Consider the following 20,466-nt stretch of genomic DNA (forward strand, 5'->3'; position numbering starts at 1 on the left):
TTCTCTGTATATCTGACTTTGTAATTATTAGCAAAGCAAAACAAAACTACCTGCGCCTGGTTTGAGTGGGCCCAACCACAGTTGTCATAATCAAGGGTAATAAAAGGGTCAAGAATGAAAATGAAAGAGCTGAAGACAAAGGCTACCATTCATGAACAGAAATGGTAGGTCTACCTAGAGGCAGGGCTGGCTTAGTCCTGTTCTCAGACCTGTGGATATCTAAGTCTACAGAAACAAAATCTATAACCAAAATGCTCTCAGGAAGCTGGTTCTTCAAGTCTGACATTCTTTAGCACCAAACCTTTTCAGGTAAGAAGCTTTTAGCTCATTTTTATCAGGTTGTTTTTCAAAGTGTAAGGTTACTTAGGAACTCTAAAAGGTTCTTTTAAAAATTCTGGGAAATGAAATTAAAAGATAACCTATATTGCTGAAAATTTTTTTTTGAAACCCAGTCTTTTTATAACACACATCTGTTTTCATGAACATTCTGAATACCCTCTAGGATGCCTGGATTGCTCCAAAACAAACTTATCATCTTTCAATTCTGCTTTCTACAAACTTATTGGAGTACTCTCCTATTAGAGCAAAATACTGCAATGGCAATCTGAAAAGGAAAATATGTTTATATACATAATGTTTATAATAGAAGATATTGAATGTACACTCAAATTTTTTTAGTACATTCTTCCAATGCATTCTATCTAGGGCATTTTTCTAAAAACATGGTATAGACATATATGGGGAGATTTTTCTTCTGCTTTCTGCAATTACATATAGAAGTGCTTTTAAGTTAGTTATGATTTGCAATTCCTTTAAAGGACAAAAATCTTTAAGTATATTTAGATTGCGTGTACACATACCTCTACCATAAACTTCAATTCCTGAATGAAAAACTCCAATTCCAATAGATGAGGTGTATTCGTTCATCCAGTACTAAGGGAAAGAAAACAAAAAGACTCAGGAGATCCATTTACTTACAACTTTACATTATAGGAAGTAATGGTTTTCACAGTCCAGCTTTTCGGTATTTTCCTTCAAAACTCCACAAATCCCTCATAAAGACCCATTTGTGTTTGTTTGTGACATGAATATCTCAATTTGAGTACAAGCACATTATTTAATCCATATTTAATATATAACCAATAAGTTCTAAAGATGGTTAGGTTGGGGGAAAATGGTGGCTTTGGTAAAAATGAGAAATGCTATAGGGCCCGGCGCGGTGGCACAAGTGGTTAAGGTCCTCGCCTTGCACGCCCAGGATCCCATATGGGCGCCGGTTCTATCCCGGCAGCCCCGCTTCCCATCCAGCTCCCTGCCTGTGGCCCAGGAAAGCAGTCAAGCACAGCCCAAGGCTTTGGGACCCTGCACCCACATGAGAGACCCAGAAGAGGCTCCTGGCTTCAGACCGGCATAGCATCGGCTGTTGCGCTCACTTGGGGAGTGTATCATCAGACAGTAGATCTTCCTCTCTGTCTCTCCTCTCTGTATATCCGCCTTTCCAATAAAAAAAAATAATAAAAATACATCTTTTTTAAAAAATGAGAAATGCTATCTACTTTTCTTCTAAGTATTTACTTTAATGCCTTTTTAAAATGATTTATTTTTATTGAAAAGACAGATTTAGAGAGAGGAAGAGAGACAGAAAGATCTTCCATCTGCTGGACCATTCCCCAAATGGCTACAATGGCCAAAGCGGAGATCTGGAGCCAGGAGTCAGGAGCTTCTTCCAGGTCTCCCACATGGGCACAGGGTCCCAAGGCTTTGGGCCGTCTTAAACTGCTTTCTCAGACCACAAGCAAGGAGCTGAATGGGAACTGGAGCAGCCGGGACATGAACTGAGGCCCATACAGGATCCTAGAGTGTGCAATGCAAGGATTTAGCCACTGAGCCATCGTGGCAGGCCCTTACTTTTATACTTTAATCAACTCTAAAGGTAAGGATATTTTATCCTTAACATTTATGGCATGAGCCCTAACTTCTGACCTACTTGAGACTTTAATAATTAGCTGCTAGGCCACCACGCTGGGCCTTATTCAGTGTAAAGTCCTCGCCTTGAACGTGCCATGATCCCATATGGGTGCTGGTTCTAATCCTGGTTGCTCTACTTCCCATCTAGATCCCTGCCTGTGGCCTGGGAAGGCAGTGGAGGATGGTCCAGGGCCCTGGGACCCTGCACCCATGTGGAAGACCAGGAGCAGGTTCCTGGTTCTGGATCGGCACAGCACCGGCCATTGCAGTCACTTGGGGAGTGAATCATCAGACGGAGGATCTTCTCTCTATATCTGATTTTGCAATAAAAATAAATCTTTAAAAAATAATTATACTAAATAATACTAAGTAATACTGATGTGAGCAGGCACGGTTGCCAGTCCATGCATACACTGCAGGTCTGTGAGCATGGTGTCCTTTCACAGACCCAAGCTGCTGGGATCTCTGTCCTTGATGCCACCCACTGGCATGAGTGTGGGCTGGATGGTGGGGTTGGTCAGCCTGAGTTAGCCTGTAACAGCCAGTAATGTGTATGAGGGTTAAATGGGATGCAGGATGGGCCAGACCAGTCCGTAGCACACACTGGCATGTACAAGCAGTATTGGGGGGTGAGCCTGCTGGGGCCATTGGGGGTCACCCCAACTAGACTGCAGTTCCCACTAGTGTGTGTGGTGGGCAAGGATGAGCTGGGCCACAGCATCTACTGGTTTGCTATGAGATGGGGTTGGGGACAGAACTGACCAGGTGACTTCAACCACCAGAGTGTGTAAGTTGTTGTAAGTGATGGACTGAGCCAGACTCTGCACAGGCTGGAACACACAGGGGTCAGGTTTCTTTGGGGATATTCCAACTGGACCACCGGACTCAGAACTTCAATCACAGAAAATCAAAGGTTCTGTGATTTGACTGTGGATGGCATGTGTCTGAACTGGGTCTCCTTGGTTGTTGAAGTCTGTGCAGCAGACGGCATGTCCAGAGCACATGGAGGAGATGACAACCAGTTCATCAAGGCCTACAGAAGACATCTAGTACTATGGATGGCAGAACAAGCTGGACAGCTCTCCTAGCCTAGTTTTGACAGCAAGTATCTGAGTGAGTGGAGACTGTAAGGTGGACTACGTCTGCCAATAGGCCTTGGAAGGATTTCCTTAGTCTTGGAGCAATGAATTCAACAGTATCTCAGAACTATCAAAACCACTTAAGCAGTATCCATGGAACATGCTCCACATAGGGAACCCTGGGCATGACATTGGGTAGTCATTCCCCACCCCTGGAGACTGATGTGGTTGGACTGCTGGGAGCAGTCCTCTCTCTTTCCCTCCCCACTTTCTCTAGATACAGGAAGAAAAGGGAGATTGGAGACAGTTATCTCATCCACTTTCTCCCATTCCTCAACCTTCTGTATCCTAATTGGTGTCCACATGGCCACGTTTCCTTCTCAACTACATAAAAATAATTGGTGTCAGCTCAAAATATCCAACATGGCTGTAGGCTAGTTTTCTGCAATTACTTCTAAGTCTTTTTAACAAAGTTATCATGGCTGACACACCCACTTTCAACATGCTCCTGACACCATGATACTTTGGTAATTTCCAACAAAGGGACCCAGCTCCTCCATTCTCCTGCCTCCTGATGGCACAAAGGGACTGCCTGAAGCATTGCTTAGGACAGCACTATCTGTTGTGGTGCCTAACTCAATGGACTGTGTGCTCTCCCTCTGTAAAGTTCTTTTCTTGCTGATCTTTATCTACAACTCTTCTCCTTTCTCAACAGAGACAAAAACTTGGACTAAGTCTAGGTGTGGGTCACCCCTGCAGGTGCCTGGAGCAAAACCCGGAAACCCACTGAGAGCAGTCAGTGGGTCCTGCCTGACTTGTGTGTTGGTTTCTGACCTCCACTCTGTTATGATCCACCACAGACGACCTCCTTTTAACCCAGCCATCTCTGCACTGTTCAGTAACTGCTGAAATGGCAAGTCGAGAAGACAACATGCAGCTCAGATAGAAACCTTCACAAAGGACCCAACTCTAAGAGTAGCTAGGACTTACTTCCAATTAAGATCATAACTGGTGGGTCTTCTGTTTCGACTGCTTACCTCCTTCGATTATGCCACCTTCTTTTAAACAAAACAAAACAAAACATTTATTTTTATTTGAAGGGCAGATTAACAGAGAGAAGACAGAGAAGGAGTCTTTCATCTGCTGGTTCTCTCTCCAAATGGCCATAATGGCTGGAACTGAGCCAATCAGGAGCCAGGAGCCTCCTTTGAATCTCCCACATGGGTGTAGGGTCCCAATGCTTTGGGCCATTTTCCCAGGCCACAAGTGGGGAGCTGGATGGGAAGTGGAGCAACCAGAATTATAAGTGGTTCCCCATATGGGATGTTGGCACCTGTCTCCCTTAAAATGGGTATCACAGGCCACTATCAACTGGACTTGGGGTACTAGGCAGGCTGTTCCTCAGCTGAGGCATTAAAGCTGAGCCCTGAAATCTCTGAAGACTAATCCAGATTGCCTTTCTCCTCATGGAAAGCCCCAGGGGCCAGACTCCAGGACAAATATGGAACCGGTCTACAGAGAAGCCTGAGGATACTTGGGCATCATGGATCATATCCAAGATCTAGAACAAGACTACAGGTCTAAAGTCAGCTACTGGAGGCCTCCGGGAATGTCCAGAGTGTGGAACAACAAGTCTAAGACTGGCATGCCAGGTACAAACTGTGCTCTACAAAAGCCCTGGAGAGCTTTCCATGCCTCATCCCTAGGTTGCCTCCTTAAAAGGAAAAATAAACTTTTAGATCTGATATTTCAAACAAGAAAAGGCTTATTTTGTATTATTTCAAGGCCCTGCCCTTAGGGGAAGTTGTAGGTTTTGTTATGCTCGTATCTGCTCTAAAACTGAATCCAAGGGAACAATAAATGGTAAGTGGATGACCCATTTCTGAGTAATCCTCCATGCCCCTGACTCAAGCACCTGGATTGCTTTCCCCAGCACTTGAATCTCCCGGGTGCTCCTCACCTCCTTCAAGCCTGATTCTCTTCTACTTCCCATTGGCCCAGTCTCCACCTCCACCTTACCACCCTGCTCCCCTTAATGAGAGGGCATCATCTGGCTGAATCACTCAGTGGAGCCTTCTACTACCCAGGTAAGATAAGCAAGCTTTGCAGTCAGGGAGAGGACACTAAGGGAGTTTTCTGAGAGATGAGTGTGTTTCTTTTTCTCTGTGACTAATCTGAACTGATATAAACAAAAGCCAGGCACATTTTCAGAAGTTCCTAATTTTACTGAGTTTTAGGCCTCAGTTCTGGCTTTTGACTTGATCTGGAATGTTCTATACATTGACCTAATTGTTGTACTCAGGAGGAGAAAAAAAAATCAATTTGGGCAGAGGCTCAAGCCTACACTGACTCCACGGTGGTTCAAGAGTCACCCATATGCTGTGGGAACTACGGAAGTCCCAAATAGAATCTAACTATCAAAGAGGTCATGAGGATTCAGGTGCTGAGGACTATATGGTCACTTACCTAGTGGCTGGAAGGAAAAAAGGTCTTACAAAGCTTGTCTTATGACAAAGTCAGGTAGTTAACAACATAAATACTCAGACCTTAGAACAGGTCTTACTTGGCACCAGTTCATTAGTCAACCTCACAGATGTGGAGGAAACTTGAAAAACTGGATGTAGGGCCCGGCGCGGTGGCGCAAGTGGTTAAAGGTCCTCGCCTTGCACGCCCGGGATCCCATATGGGCGCCGGTTCTAATCCCGGCAGCCCCGCTTCCCTTCCAGCTCCCTGCCTGTGGCCTGGGAAAGCAGTCGAGGACAGCCCAAAGCTTTGGGAACCTGCACCCGCGTGGGAGACCCGGAAGAGGCTCCTGGCTTCGGATCGGCATAGTATCGGCCCGTTGCGCTCACTTGGGGAGTGAATCATCGGACGGAAGATCTTCCTCTCTGTCTCTCCTCTCTGTATATCCGCCTTTCCAATGAAAAAATAATAAAAATAAAAAAAAAAAAAAAAAAAAAAAAAACTGGATGTAGCACCCCAAACTCCCATCAACCAGAAGTAGGATATAGCAGTGCTACTGTTCACGATCATAGGTAGGTCATAGCCTGATAACCTAGTGGCTAAATCTTTGCCTAGCAACCTCTAGGATTCCAGTGTAGGTGCTGGTTCATATCCTGCTTGCTCCACTTCCCATCCAGCTTCCCTCTTTCTGGCCTGGGAAAGCAGCCAAGGACGGCCCAAAGCCTTGGGACCCGGCACCCGAGTGGGAGGCCCAGAAGAAGCTCCTGGCTTTGGATCAGCTCAGCTCCAGCCACTGCAGCCACTTGGGGTGTGAACCTTCAAATGAAAGCTTTTTCTTTCTCTCTGTAAAACTGACTTTCCAATAAAAATAAATCAAAAAAACATAAAAAGATGTCACACGTAAGAGAATCAATTTTGTAATCAATATGGGAGCCTCAGGAAGCAGCTGTTGTTCGAAGGCAGGCGGCCGGGGTGGCCTCACAGCTACCTCCTGTGGTGTTATTTGGGAGACTCTTCCTTACCCCCTAACATTCTATTTAATTTAGATATCCAAGATAAACATCAATCTAGGCTGGGTGTAGAAGGTTCTGAAGATGTGGCAACAAGGGGCAAGCTCTGCAGAGTAACAGGTTAGGTTATGATCTTGTGCTGCGGGCATCCCATAGAGGCACCTGTTGCTGGGACATGAACCAGCACTCTTATAGGAAGTTGGTGCTTGGGGGTGGAGGATTAGTCAACTGAGCCATCGTGCCAGCCCCAGATACAGTTCTTTTTTGGAGCATGTGGATTCATCCTAACTGTCCAATCTTCCTCTTCTGGGATTCAGTAGCTTTCTGTGAACATGGAGGTTATGCAGGGATTCAGCCACTACCAGCAGTTGCTGGCACATTGTGGCTCCTCTAATGGAATCTCTACATCACTTTAGATGACACCCTGACACAACAGGAACAAGTTACAGACGAGTGACTTTCCTCAACTTCCTGTCAGGATTAGAGATGAAGCTCTCTTAACGGCGGAATGGTGTGGGCAGGAAGCTAGATGGTGAAGGGGAGCTGAGGCTTCCCAGCCTGCGTGTCACAGCTGCAGAATGTACTGACCAATGCCCACCCTCTTAGTGCATGCAGACCTCAGTTGGCAGAGGTTCTGTGGCCTAAGAACCTGCCCCGCTTAAAATGTCCTTCATGGCTGCACGCTGGGTTCCCTGCGATGATCATCAGGTCAATATAATGAAATTACTGCTGACACCCACACTCTCAACATGCACTGACACAGTAACATTTTTGAAATTTTAGAAAAAGGTCCTAGAATATACAAATATCTCCAGAACAACCAAAACACAAAAACAAACAAATTATTCAAGAAATGGGCACAGGAAATGGGCAGGCGCTTCACGAAAGAACAAACCCAAATGGCAAACAAACAAATGAAAAAATGCTCAAGTTCCCTGGCAATAAGGGAAATCCAAATGAAGACATCAACGAGATACCACCTAATGCCAGCAAGGATGGCACACATACAAAAAACCACCAACAGCACTTGCTGGCAAGGATGTGGGGAAAAGGGAACCCTACTCCACTGCTGGTGGGACTGCAGGCTTGTACAGCCTCTATGGAAATCAGTATGGAGGATACTCAAACAACTGAAATCTGCATGCCATATGGCCCAGCAATAGCACTCCTAGGAATATATCCAAAACACCTGTTTCACAAGAAACCAACATGCACCCCTATGCTTACAGTAGCACAATCAATAATTGCAAAGACTTGGAAGCAACCAAAATGCCCATCAACAGAGGACTGGATAAGAAAGCTATGGTTCATCTGCTCCATGGAATACTACTCAGCTATTAAAAAAAACAAAATGCAGTTTTTTTGTGGCCAAATGGACCCAACTGGAATCCATTATGCTAAGAGAAATGAACCAATCCCAAAAGGTTAAATACCACGTTTGCCTTAATTTGAGATGAAAAGATGTCAATCTGGAAAATAGTACCTGTATATTGTAATATTATTGTAATCTCTGACAGCATGTAGCCAATGCAATAAGATAATGCGTTGTAATCTATAAAACAACTAATGTGAGTCAAACTGCTTATAATCTACATCAAAGAACTGTAAAACCTTAAACACTTTTAATACGCTATGTTAATCTGTAATGGGGAGAGAACGCAGAGAAATCTTCCATCTCCCTAAAAAGTGTGAGGAAGACGTGAAATATAGCCTATCAGGATCAAATCTGGTAACTCATAGACAACTGATTTGAATCGGCACTAGACAACAACAAAGCTACACAGGCCTAAGGGGGGAATCGGGAGTGATCCTGACAGCTTCTTAACAGGAGGTCATGCGTATGGAGCAGTGGGGAGACCCCAGAGTGGAGTGGGTGGACAGGAGGAGGCTGGTATCCCAACCCTGAAGACTCCCAGACCCTCACCAAGGACTATCAGTAAGGACACCAAGGACTACATTCCAACTGCCAAGGAGATCATGGGGAATAGGAGTGCCTTCGGAGGCCGAGAGCTCTGAGGTCACCCACCCCAATCTGGAGCTTCCACAGGGGATGGAAGAAGTCCAAACTCTGCTGTGCAGAAACCAACGTCACTGGAGTGACAACCAGGAGCCCTGAGTGGTCTGCAGAAACAGAAGAATAATAAACTTCCTTCGGGACTAGGGAGGCAAGCTTTCTCTGGTCCTCACCTAGCTCCGGCTCTGGGTCCCCACCCTCTCTTGCGATGACCACTAGGATCACTCCAGAAACCCCTCAAAACAAACAAATAAACATACAAACAAAAAACCTAGAATGGACAGACAACAACAAGGAAAGCTTAGAATCAGACAGGAAATGGTCAGCGGGAATTCACTCATACCTCACTAGTGGGACTCAAAGATTAGTTATGTCTCACTGGGGTACTGGGGATTTCTCTTCATACCCCTCCAAAAAAAAAAAAGTTCTGTACCTAAACTGATGGCACATGTCTTGCTAGAGTTATAAAAACAAACAAGTTCAGCAAACTCATGCTTCAACACTATAAACAGCTAAATACTAAAATGAAAATAGACACGAGACAGCTGAACAGTAATCTGTAGCCATTTTGAGGTGTACAGAACCCGGTTGAATATAAACCAAAATTGAAATGTCTATGAAGAAGTCACATGATGCAGTTGAGGACCTGCATTTTCTTACTAATATACTGGTTAATCAATACCATGTCAATTAATGCCATAAGGTTGTAAATGGTTGTTGATGTTATGTTGGGGCTTTTAATGGATTGGGACGATACTTTGCCGGGTTTACCTTCAGACCAGAGAAGGTTATACCAAGAAATCGTTGAACTCACTAGGACAATAAGATGCTGGACTTTATGCTTGGTAAATACTTCCAATGAAAGAACCTCACTGAATTTGAGCTATGGTAATACAACAAGGTGGAGAAATCCACCACGAGGAGAAGGTTCGGGGAGGGGTGGGGGGAATTCCAGTGCCTATAACACTGTGTCACATAATGCAATACAATTAATAAAAAAAAAAAAAAAAAAAAACAGAAAAGAAAAGAAAAGAAAAGGTCCTGGAAATGGGTGGCACTCACGCTCTGCCCCCTTCGGGTATTCAATTAATCTCTGCACTAAATAATACCCCCTATACCTCCTGACAGGATAAGAGGACAACTCCAAACTTTATTAAGGGCAGCACTCCCTCTTTGAAAAATATTTATATAATTGAAAGACAGAAAAAGAACCAGATGATTATTTTCCATTCAGAGGCTCACTCCTCAATGGCTACAATGGCTGGGACTGGTCCAGGGGAAAGCCAGGAGCCAGGAACTCCATCCTAAGCTCCTGTGTGAGTGGGTATCAGTAGGGCGGGAGGAGTATTAAGAGATTCTTTTCACTTTTAGCTCCACATATTTCACAGTTGCTTTCCTAAAATTTTAGGTTACTTCATTAGAAAAATGTCAAGATAAATTCTCTTCAATTTATGATGGAGTTGAAAATGCATTCAATGCATTTAACCTATTGAACACCACAGTTTAGCAACAGTTCATTCTAAATTAGGTAACAGCTGTTTCCTCCCTTCTATGGCACACAAAGGGCCATAGAACAAAAATGAGAATTTTTGTTGGCTGAATGAGGAAGAATGTAGAAGCAAGCCTTAGAAGCAAACCAGCACTTACAATCCCTGATCGTGCCATTGTTAGGTGGGTTCCTTACTCATGGCTGCTGCTGTCTTAGCACTGCAGGCTGTACTGTCTATCACTAATCCAGAAAAGATCAACCCTCAATGGAGCAGTGTTAATGGCAAAGCCAGTTAAATCACCACTTGTGATGCCATTATCCCATACGCATATGGGTTCAAGTCCTGGGTGCTTCACTTCCAAACATTAATGAGCCTGGGAAAGCAGTGGAGGCTGGTTCAGGTGCTGGGGCTGTTGCACCCTCGTGGAACACTGAAGAGGCCCCTGGCTTCAGGTTAGCTTACTCCTTAGTTGTAGCCATTTGGGGAATGAAGTAGCAAATGGGAAAAACTCTTCCTCCCTCTCTCTCTTTTAAATAAATTTTTTTAAAAAGAAAAACAAAACAAAAGCTTTTTAAAAAGTTAAAACTGAGGCCTGGCGTGGTAGCATAGCAGCTAAAATCCTCACCTTGAATGCGCCGGGATCCATTATGGGCGCTGGTATGTATCCTGGCTGCCCTGCTTCCCTTCCAGCTCCCCGCTTGTGGCCTGGGAAAAACAGTTGAGGATGGCCTAAAGCCTTGGGACCCCGCACCCGTGTGGGAGACCCAGAAGAGGCTCCTGGAATACCTATAACCAGCTTTATGTCCAGATGCCAAGTAGAGGGAAGTACAGAAAACAGATCTTCACTTATTAGATTATTCATTCTTTCTCTTGATGGGAGAAAATCAGTTAGCAAGGTACCCTATTACCCTATTTTTGTGACAGGGACCATAGAATAAATCTGGAACTTGTCTGTGCAGCTAAATGAGGAAAAAACAAAGGCAGACCAGCTTCTGCACATTCTAAGTCTTACCCTTGTCCAATTACCCTGCCATTTGGTGGGTCCCTGGCCTCTTCCAGCGGGCAGCAGAGGAGCATCCTCCCCAAGCTGCACTAGGAGCTGCTAGGTTTAGTAACAGTGCTGATAAAATCACGGTAGAGTTTCATGAATTCTACTCCACTTGGCAATATTCTAAGAGGGAGGAAGGAGGAGAAACAGTGGCCCCATAGACATTTCTACAGACTCTAGTCTTCAAGTGAATGCAGAATGGACTCTCAGCTCTCTCATCAGATTGCCAAACGGCCTGCCAGGGTTATTTTCAACAAATTTTGCAAGCATGCTAGTGGGATAACCATGCAAAGAAAACTATGCAGCTGGGGCCAACATTGTGGTATGGAGGGACAAAACACTGCCTACAACACCAGTTTCCCATGTGGGCATCAGTTTGTGCCCTGGCTGCTGTTTCCAATCCAGGTCCCTGCTAATGGCCTGAAAAAGCAGTGAAAGATGGCCCAAATTTCCAAACCCTGCCACGCACTGGGAGATCCAGATGAAGATCCAGGTTCTAGCCTGCCACAGTGCAGGCCATTTTCCCTACCTGGGGAGTAAGTCAGTGAATGGGAATTTCTTTCTCTGTAACTAATTTGAAAATAAACATTTTTTAAAAAGATTTACTTATTTTTATTGGAAAAGTGGGTATACAGAGAGGAGGACAGACAGAGAGGAAGATCTTCTGTCCAATGATTCACACTCCCCAAGTGACTGTAATGGCTGGAGCTGAGCCAATCCGAAGCCAGGAGCCAGGAGCTCTTCCGGGTCTCCCACATGGGAGCAGGGTCCCAAAGCTTTGGGCCATCCTCAACTGCTTTCCCAGGCCACAAACAGGGAGCTGAATGGGAAGCAGGGCAGCCAGGATTAGAACCAGCGCCCGTATGGGATCCCAGCATGCAAGGCGAGGACTTTAACCACTATGCTATGATGCTGGGCCCCAGATTTTTTTTTAGAGAGAGGGAAATCTATGCAACCATAAAAAAGGGGGTTCCCTCACCTTCTTGAGGAGCTGATGGGAAGTGATTTCCAGTATATACTTCTTTTTTTATATACATTAAATTTTTTTAATTTGTTTTTTTCAAAAATTTTTTATTAAATTTTTTTTGCTATATTTTTGGCAATCTTTACATAGTTAGTTGGGGTCCAGTATATATTTCTTAGGGGAAGAAAAGCTGCAAAATAATATAGACAAAGATTCTTTGCTTGGGCCCGGTGCTGCGGCCTAGTGGCTGAAGTCCTCACCTTGAATGCGCTGGGATCCCATATGGTGCTGGTTCTAATCCCAACAGCCCCACTTCCCATCCAGCTCCCTGCTTGTGACCTGGGAAAACAATCAAGGATGGCCCAAAGCCTTGGGACCCTGCATCCGCATGGGATACCTGGAAGAGGCTCCTGGTTCCCAGCTTCGGATCGGCGCAGCACCGGCCGTTGCGCTTGTTTGGGGAGTGAATCATTGAATGAAGACCTTCCTCTGTCTCTCCTCCTCTCTGTATATCTGACTTTGTAATAAAAATAAATAAATCTTTAAAAAAATAAAAGATTCTTTGCTTGACCACACTGCACTCAAGTCAGGCCCCTGAACCCTTTCCCTAGGCCCATCTATACTCTTCCTGAGTCAGTTCAACAAGAAGCCCGAATGCTTCCTGATTATCCTCCACATCTGACCAGTATTCTCACATTCCATCACCTCCCAAGGTAATGTCCGATTATCCTGGCCAATCATCAATACAAGCCTGGTAGGGTGACGCACTCAGATTCCCCCACAGGCCTAACTGACTTCTCACCTGCTCCTTGACTGTTGATTTCCCTTGCCCATGCCCATCCTGAATTCAGAGTTGGACCCAATCTTTCTTCCCCACTGCAGAATCTCACTGCCCTGGTCCTTACACCTACTCCAACAGTTGTGAGAAGTCTGCCTTACCCTAAGTCTTTGACAACAGTACATTATTTCTTGTGACAATATCTGTAGTACATGTTAGGGGCAACAAACTGTCTATGGGGTGAATCTGGCCTCCATCTTTGTATCTGCAAATGAAATTCAACTGGAATACAGGCATGCCCATTCATTCACAAACTGTTTGCTTTCATGCTACAATGGCAGGGTGAGTAGTGTGTCACAAATCTATAGTCCCAGCTGTTCCACTTTATTTTTAAGACCTCTGATTTACACAAATATCTATTTGCTCATTTTTGAAAAACAAACAAACAAAAAAAAAACAAAAAAAGCATGAACGTAATTACCTACAGGAAATAGGTGGAAAAACAAAACCCTCCTGAGAATCTTTTAATACTGTTTCAACACTTGAACCATGCAAATGTTTTATACACACATTTAAAATCCAGAAACAAAAGCATACTTGTTGCTAAATTCAACAAAAACAAGTGAATCTAACTGTGTATGAAGCTTATGACACATCATATAAAAAAAACAGAAAAAAATTTAAGTTTTGAATATCGTGATCTGCTGCATATAATGATACATATTCTGAAGACAAAGAAATCCTGAACATAAATGTGCTATAGTGATTTTGGTAACATTCTATATTTTTTTTCATTCTAAATGATCTTGCACTTATTCTTGGAACCAGAGTTCTCAGTGTTTGTGGAATGAGCTATCATAAGCAAAAGGTGAAAATAAAGAAAAATCCTCTCTTATTGGATTTTTTAATGGGAGGTATCTGCATGAACTTGGGATTAAACACATTTACATAATCTATACATAAAGTTTGTCCTCTGAAATACAAACGAACAAAATTTCTAGATTTTTTGTTACTGTAAAGACCCAGAACTGCTTGAAAAATAGGCTTCCAAACTGGAGCAAAAAACATTTAAGGTAAGTATTCAAAGAATAATGGAGATACGAAAACAAAACAAAACAAAACACAGGAACCAGCCTGAAAGGGCTTAGTTGAGTCAACTCTGGGAAAATTTGAACAGTGAAGAGTAATTAATGACTGTGCTCTTAGTAAACAATACCAGCATCCCACAGTATGCCTGGGTTAAATTCCTGTCCCCGTTCTTAACTCCAGTTTCCACCACTGCAGACTCTGGGAAGAAGTGATTTGACTCAAGTAACTAGGTACCTGCCACCAACACAGGTACCTGCCACCAACACAGGAAAACTTCAGCTGGATTTCTGGTTCTTGGCCTTGGTCCTTACCCAGCCTCAGGCTAATGCAGGCATCTGGGGCGGGAACTAATAGATGGGACTTGCTCTCAATGTATCTTCTTATCTCTCAAATATAATAATCATAGCTATTATTATAAGAGCTTGCTTTCTTTTTAAATTTTTTTTTTTTAATTCTTATTGGAAAGGCAAATTTATAGAGAGGAGAAACAGAAAAATCTTCCATTCACTGGTTCTCTTCCCAAATGGTCACAATGGCTGGATTGAGCTGATCTGATGCCAAGAGCCAGGAGCTTGTTTCAGGTTTCCCAAATGGGTGCAGGATCCCAAGAACTTTAGTTATCCTCCACTGCTTTCCCAGGCCATAAGCAAGGAGCTGGACACAAACTGGCATCCATATTAAATGCTGGTGCTTGCAGGTAGAGGACTAACCGATTGAGCCACCTCAATGGCCCCTCAAATACAATTTTAAAAACCAAAACAACAAAACAAAAACACACTTCTGGTTAACAGACTGGTGTTATGTACCTCTGGATATGATGATGAAACAGGATAGGCAATTATACCTAGAAAGCGAAGGGATTTAAAAGATCTTCTTGGGCCTGGTGTGATGGCTCAGTGGTTGAATCCTCACCGTGAATGTGCCAGGATTCTATATGGTACTGATCCCAGCCGCTCCACTTCCTTTCTATCTCCCTGCTTATGGCCTGGGAAATCAACAGAGGATGGTTCAAAGCCTTGGGAATCTTCACCCACATGGGAGAACCAGAAGAAGCTCCTGGCTTCTGGTCTTGGATTGGTTGGCTCAGCTTTGGCCACTGTGTTCACTTGGGAATGAACCAGGGGACAGATTTCTCTCTCTCTCTCCTCTCTGTAAATCTGCATTTCCAATAAGAAGAATTCAAAAAAATATTTTAAAAAGAAAGCAAGCTCTTCTTTACAGAAGGAAAGCCAGCTAATAAATGGAAGTGCAAGAACAGAATCTGCTTAGCACATTTTGTAGCCCTCAGTTGACTGAGGCAAGGCTTCTGGGTGATTAAAAAAAAAAAAAAAAAAAAAGGAAGAAAAGTTGTTGGGGAATTACATAGTTTCAAGTTATCACTCCATCCCGATTTTTTTCCTAAGTTACAATGAAAAAAAGATAGCTTTATTTTTTGTTTTTTATTGTTTTGAGAAAAGATATCTAACAGTAAAATTTTGTGTATGTTCCAATACGCAAGTGACCTAAAATAGAATCATCATCTGGACAAGCAAGATGTTATATGTGCCTCTGGATATGATAAAATCAAAAGCTACATTTCCTTTGCTCATTTTCTTGCCAAATATGTTCAACACAATGTAACTATAAGGAAAACCCAAGTAAGTCTAGACACTGGGACATTCAAAAGAAAAATGGCCTGGTCTTAAGGACAGGAAACTCAGAAGGAAGCAAAGGAAGGGTGGTTACTCTCATAGGACAAGGAAATGCAATGAATGAACCTTGATCTGGTCCTATACAAAAGCAAAAACAAAACAAAACAAAACCCTAAAGAGGACATTACTGAGATAACAGAGAAAATGTGAACAAGCTACAAGCCAGCTGACACTGCATTAAAATTTCTTGGATGTATATATAGATGAACTGCTATGTTTGTGATACACTTTCTGTGTTTATGCAGGAGGCATAAGGAAGGAAATGTACCCAAATATTAACTGGTGAGTCTCGGTGGAGGGCGGATAGATCATCTTCTTAATTCTTTTCTTGAAAGTATCAAAAATTTCCAAATAAAAAGCGAAGAGGAATTAGGAGACTATGATCTTTCACTTATTATAGCAGAAAAGATGTTTGCTCAAAGTTCTTGCCATAATTCTTTCTCCCCCTTTTCTGAGTGTAAAGTTACCATGCTTTTTTGCACAAAAATTCATCTAATTCTGTAAATAGTGGTTTCCCAAGTGTCAGGAGCCGTGTTCTGTAGCCACACTGAAGCCATTTTGAATATAGAACTATGGGCCAGTGGAAAACTCCCGGCTGGCTAGATGCTTGGGAAAGAGGTTATGAAACTAATCACATGCTTAGCTTCAATTGTTTGTAGCAACTGTTTCAGAATGTGATTTATGCTGCACCTGCTGACACCTTGTTACTGGTTACCTACACTGTTGTTGATATGCTGGTTACTATTGTTAATATGGTGGCTGCTCAAGAACAATCGGTCTTGAGACCATGGCTTGCATCCCAGTTTCTCCTTTCCTCCCTGAGCCTTAGTTACTGAAGAATATAAAAACCCTCAATTAAAATCAATAAACCAACAGCTTGATCAGACATCCTGTCTTGCTGTCCATTCTTTGTGTCTCTCGTCCCCTTCATTCTCTCCTACGTTGGTTGCGACCCCCGTTGACTGTCCTGCTGGATGGGACACCCAAGCAGACAGATTATAGATTTGTCTTTTCCAGTTGAGAAAAAACTTCTTTGAAATTTTATTTTTAAATTCAGTTTGCGACCAATTATTTGGTGGGTATGCTGATTTGCCTAACAATGGGACCATTAGGCTTTTGTTCTGGGTAGCCAGCTCTCTTTCTAAAAAAAAAAAAAAAGCTTAAGATTTATTTATGTATGTATTTGAAAGGCCGAGTTACAGAGACACAAAAGTGATCTTGGGGGCCCGGCGCGGTGGCGCAAAAGGTTAAAGGTCCTCGCCTTGCACGCCCGGGATCCCATATGGGCGCCGGTTCTAATCCCGGCAGCCCCGCTTCCCTTCCAGCTCCCTGCCCGTGGCCCGGGAAGGCAGTCGAGGACAGCCCAAGGCTTTGGGACCCTGCACCCGCGTGGGAGACCCGGAAGAGGCTCCTGGCTTCGGATCGGCATAGTATTGGCCCGTTGCGCTCACTTGGGGAGTGAATCATCGGACGGAAGATCTTCCTCTCTGTCTCTCCTCTCTGTATATCCGCCTTTCCAATAGAAAAATAATAAAAATAAATCTTTAAAAAAAAAAAAAAAGTGATCTTGGGCTGCCACAGGTAATATGTAATTTCTTGGGGCCAGCACCATGGTGGAGGAGATTAGTGCTGGCATCTCACTTGGGGCTGGTTCATGATGCTCCATTTCCAATCTAGCTCCCTGCTTACAGTCTGGAAGAACATCAGAGAATAGTTCAAATCCTTGGGCCCCTGTATCCACAGGGGAGACCTGGAAAAAGCTCCTGCATCCTGGCTTCACTCAGCTCCAGCCATTGGGTGAGTGAACCAACAGTTAGAAGATCCATCTCCTCTCTATGTAACTAGGCCTTTCAAATTAAATTTTAAAATAATGTGATTTATTAATTAATAGAAGAGCCACTTACTCTGTACTGAATTCTCATGAGGACTCCTCATGTATCATGGGAACTGACATAAACCTCGCTTCTTGCTTTTCTAGATGGAAAACATCCCCAAGTGGCATTGCCAATGCCACAGTACCCAACTCAAACTTTTAAAAAATATTTTAAAATACATAGTGTTAGAAAAAAAAAAAGGTAATCTAGGTGAAAAACTAAAAATCCCTGTCCCCTTTTCATTACAATACATTCTTTATGAACTGCTGAGACAGTACAATGAAATTACTCTTTGTAAGCAGCAGCATTGCTTTCACTGTGATATGTAAAGTGAGACTATCAGGTCTAGTGCTTCTGCTCAAGCTTACAGAAAGCCCACAAGCTGCTAGGGAAGGATTTTTTTCTTTTCCCTTTAAAGACTTGGAAGCAGAAGGGGAAGGGAAGAAGAGAATGGATCAATCTGCAATCTGGTGGTTTTCTCCTTAAATGAATGCAGAAACTAGGGCTAGTCAAGGATGAAACCTGCAGGCAAGAAATCCATCTGGTTCTCCCACGTGGCCGTGCTTTCCTAGGCACATTAGCAGGGAGCTGGACTGACTGTGAGTATATACAATGTGGGTGTATAACCCTTTACACTGCTCCCCCCCGTCCAAAAATTAGTTATCTTAAAATATTTGCTAATAATCCAAAACAGTCCATTGTATCTTTCTATTTCCAAAATCTTTAGTAAGTATATCTTAAATTAGATAATTCTAGGCAGCCACCTTCTAAAAATTACTTTTGGTAATAAGGAAAAGCAAGAAATGACAAAGTAATACATTAACAACAGAAACAGAACAATTCTATCTAGACATGTACTCTGGTCACCCACCTCTTCATATATTAACATCAACTTCTGAAGAAATTTATAAAATTTACATTAAAAGCAAATAATTAGATGGTTTTCTTCCAAGGAGAGTTGGTTAGGGAAAGGGATGCCCTCCAAAAGTTTCTTGTCCTATCGGCTTCCCAGGTCTTTATTAGAAAGCATGTCTGACGGGCTCACTGCTCATAAACTGAGCCGGCTGTCTGAGACATGGCTGTAACTCAAGGTCAGCACAGCTTACCAAGTCTCTGCCTTGGCGGACAATATGGATGATGCCTATTTTGATAACTGTAAACAAACAAAATGAAAAGGTACATGAGGACTGAGCATTTTATTAAATGACTCCAGCTTCAAAACAAAACACAAAACCACACACCTTCCTATTGGGCCAGTTATCCATACTAGAAAACACAGTGACACAGACAGACAGACACAAAGGCAAGGTAATGGAGGAACAGAAAGTGGTCTTCCATCTGTGGTTTACACTACAAACAGTCCCAACATCCAAGTCTGGGTCAGGTACCAGGCACTCTATCCTGGTCTCCCATGCAGGTAGCAGAGACTCAAGTACTTGCATCATTTATCCATTGCTTTCCCAGGCACATAACAGGAAGCTGCATCAGCAGTAGAGCAGCCAGGAAAATAACTGGCTGCCAATACCAAACTATTTCACTTCCTGAAGACACAATGCTGGCTCCACAAACACCAACTTTGTTTCTAACACTTGATCCAAATGTAAGAGGACAACTAGTAGTAGTTAGTAGACTACTTTAAGAACTACTGCTCTGAAACAGCTACAGTAGATGGAATAAAGATATCGGAGACTAGCCGTGCTAAAAAAGTCTGTCACACAAACTGCGTATTATGGAAGGGAGGAATGGCAGAGAACACTAAGCGAGGCTCTTAGGTCAAGTGTGCCCAGAATATATATACATTCAGGGATCATCTGAGAAATGAGATGTTTTCACTTCAAACTGAGTATAGTTTCTTTTCAAACCTTTCCTAGCATACCAAAGGAAAACAGTAAAATAACCAGATATACCACAAAATAGTATCTCTCAAGCCACAGAACACCAGAAGAGCTACCACAATATTCCTACCTATTTAAACCCTTCATACTAAGCATGTCATTTCACAAGTTTAACTTAAGGGTCTGTTTTCTGAGGATAAGAGTGGAAGCCCACAATGTTCCCCTATTTCAATTTTTTTTTAAAGATTTATTTGTTTTTATTGGAAAGACAGATGAAAAGAAATGGGGAGAGACAGAGATGAAGATCTTCTGTCCGATGGTTCATTCTCCAAGTGACCACAACAGCTGCAGCTGAGCCAATCCGAAACCAGGAGCCAGGAGCTAGCAGCTCTTCTAGGTCTCCCACACGGGTGCAGGGGCCCAAGGCCTCTGGGCCATTTTCAACTGCTTACCCAGGCCACAAGCAGGGAGCTGGATGGGAAGTGGGGCCACCGGGATTAGAACTGGTGCCCATACGGGAACCTGGCACAATTAAGGTGAGGACTTTAGCCGCTACACTATCACATTGGACCCCCTATTCTAATTAGGTCACAAGTTTTTCTCCCAACATATTTGAATTAATCACAGTGAATAATGCTTTGACTAAAAAAGATCATCCAAGTCTTACAACCATCACATGTTGAAGCACTTTGCTGCTATTAAAGATTCATTTATGTATTTAAAAAGCAGAACAATATAGAAATCTTCCACCTGCTGGTTCACTCTTTAAACAGCTAACAATAGCCAGTGATGAACCTAGCTGAAACCAGGAACTCCATCTGGGTCTCCCACATGGTTGGTATGGACTGAAGTATGTGGGGCACCTTCTGCTGCCTCCCCAAAAGCATTAGCAGGAATCTATTTCAGAAGTGGAGTAGCCAGATCTGAACCCAGTGCTCTGATACAAGATGCAATGGTTTAAGAGGGGCCCTAACCTACTATGCCAGGCCCAGGTTGAAGGATGTAGCATATAGTAGCTGATACCTTGGACTCAGAAGACATGGACACTTTTACTTGGTTTCCTCAAATATATATATAAAAACACTTTAAAAAAACAATCTGTCTTATTTGAGTCTTATTCAGAATCCTGGAGCCAGAATGCTTTGTTTCGAGTCCATCTTCAC

General features: G+C 43.2%; 1 protein-coding gene across 1 annotated transcript in view; it reads right to left on the reverse strand.

The window, feature by feature from the left end:
- Nucleotides 1–20,466, reverse strand: part of DESI2 (desumoylating isopeptidase 2) — a 59,217-nt gene that overhangs the window by 13,575 nt on the left and 25,176 nt on the right. Inside the window, exon 2 of the mRNA XM_040967823.1 lies at nt 861–933. Coding sequence (XP_040823757.1) covers nt 861–933 — 73 coding nt within the window. The remainder of the gene's footprint in view (nt 1–860; nt 934–20,466) is intronic.

The sequence above is a fragment of the Ochotona curzoniae genome, unplaced genomic scaffold, assembly GCF_017591425.1.
Source record: "Ochotona curzoniae isolate NIBS_2020 unplaced genomic scaffold, NIBS_Ocur_1.0 scaffold_4683, whole genome shotgun sequence".
NCBI classification, from domain to species: Eukaryota; Metazoa; Chordata; class Mammalia; order Lagomorpha; family Ochotonidae; genus Ochotona; species Ochotona curzoniae.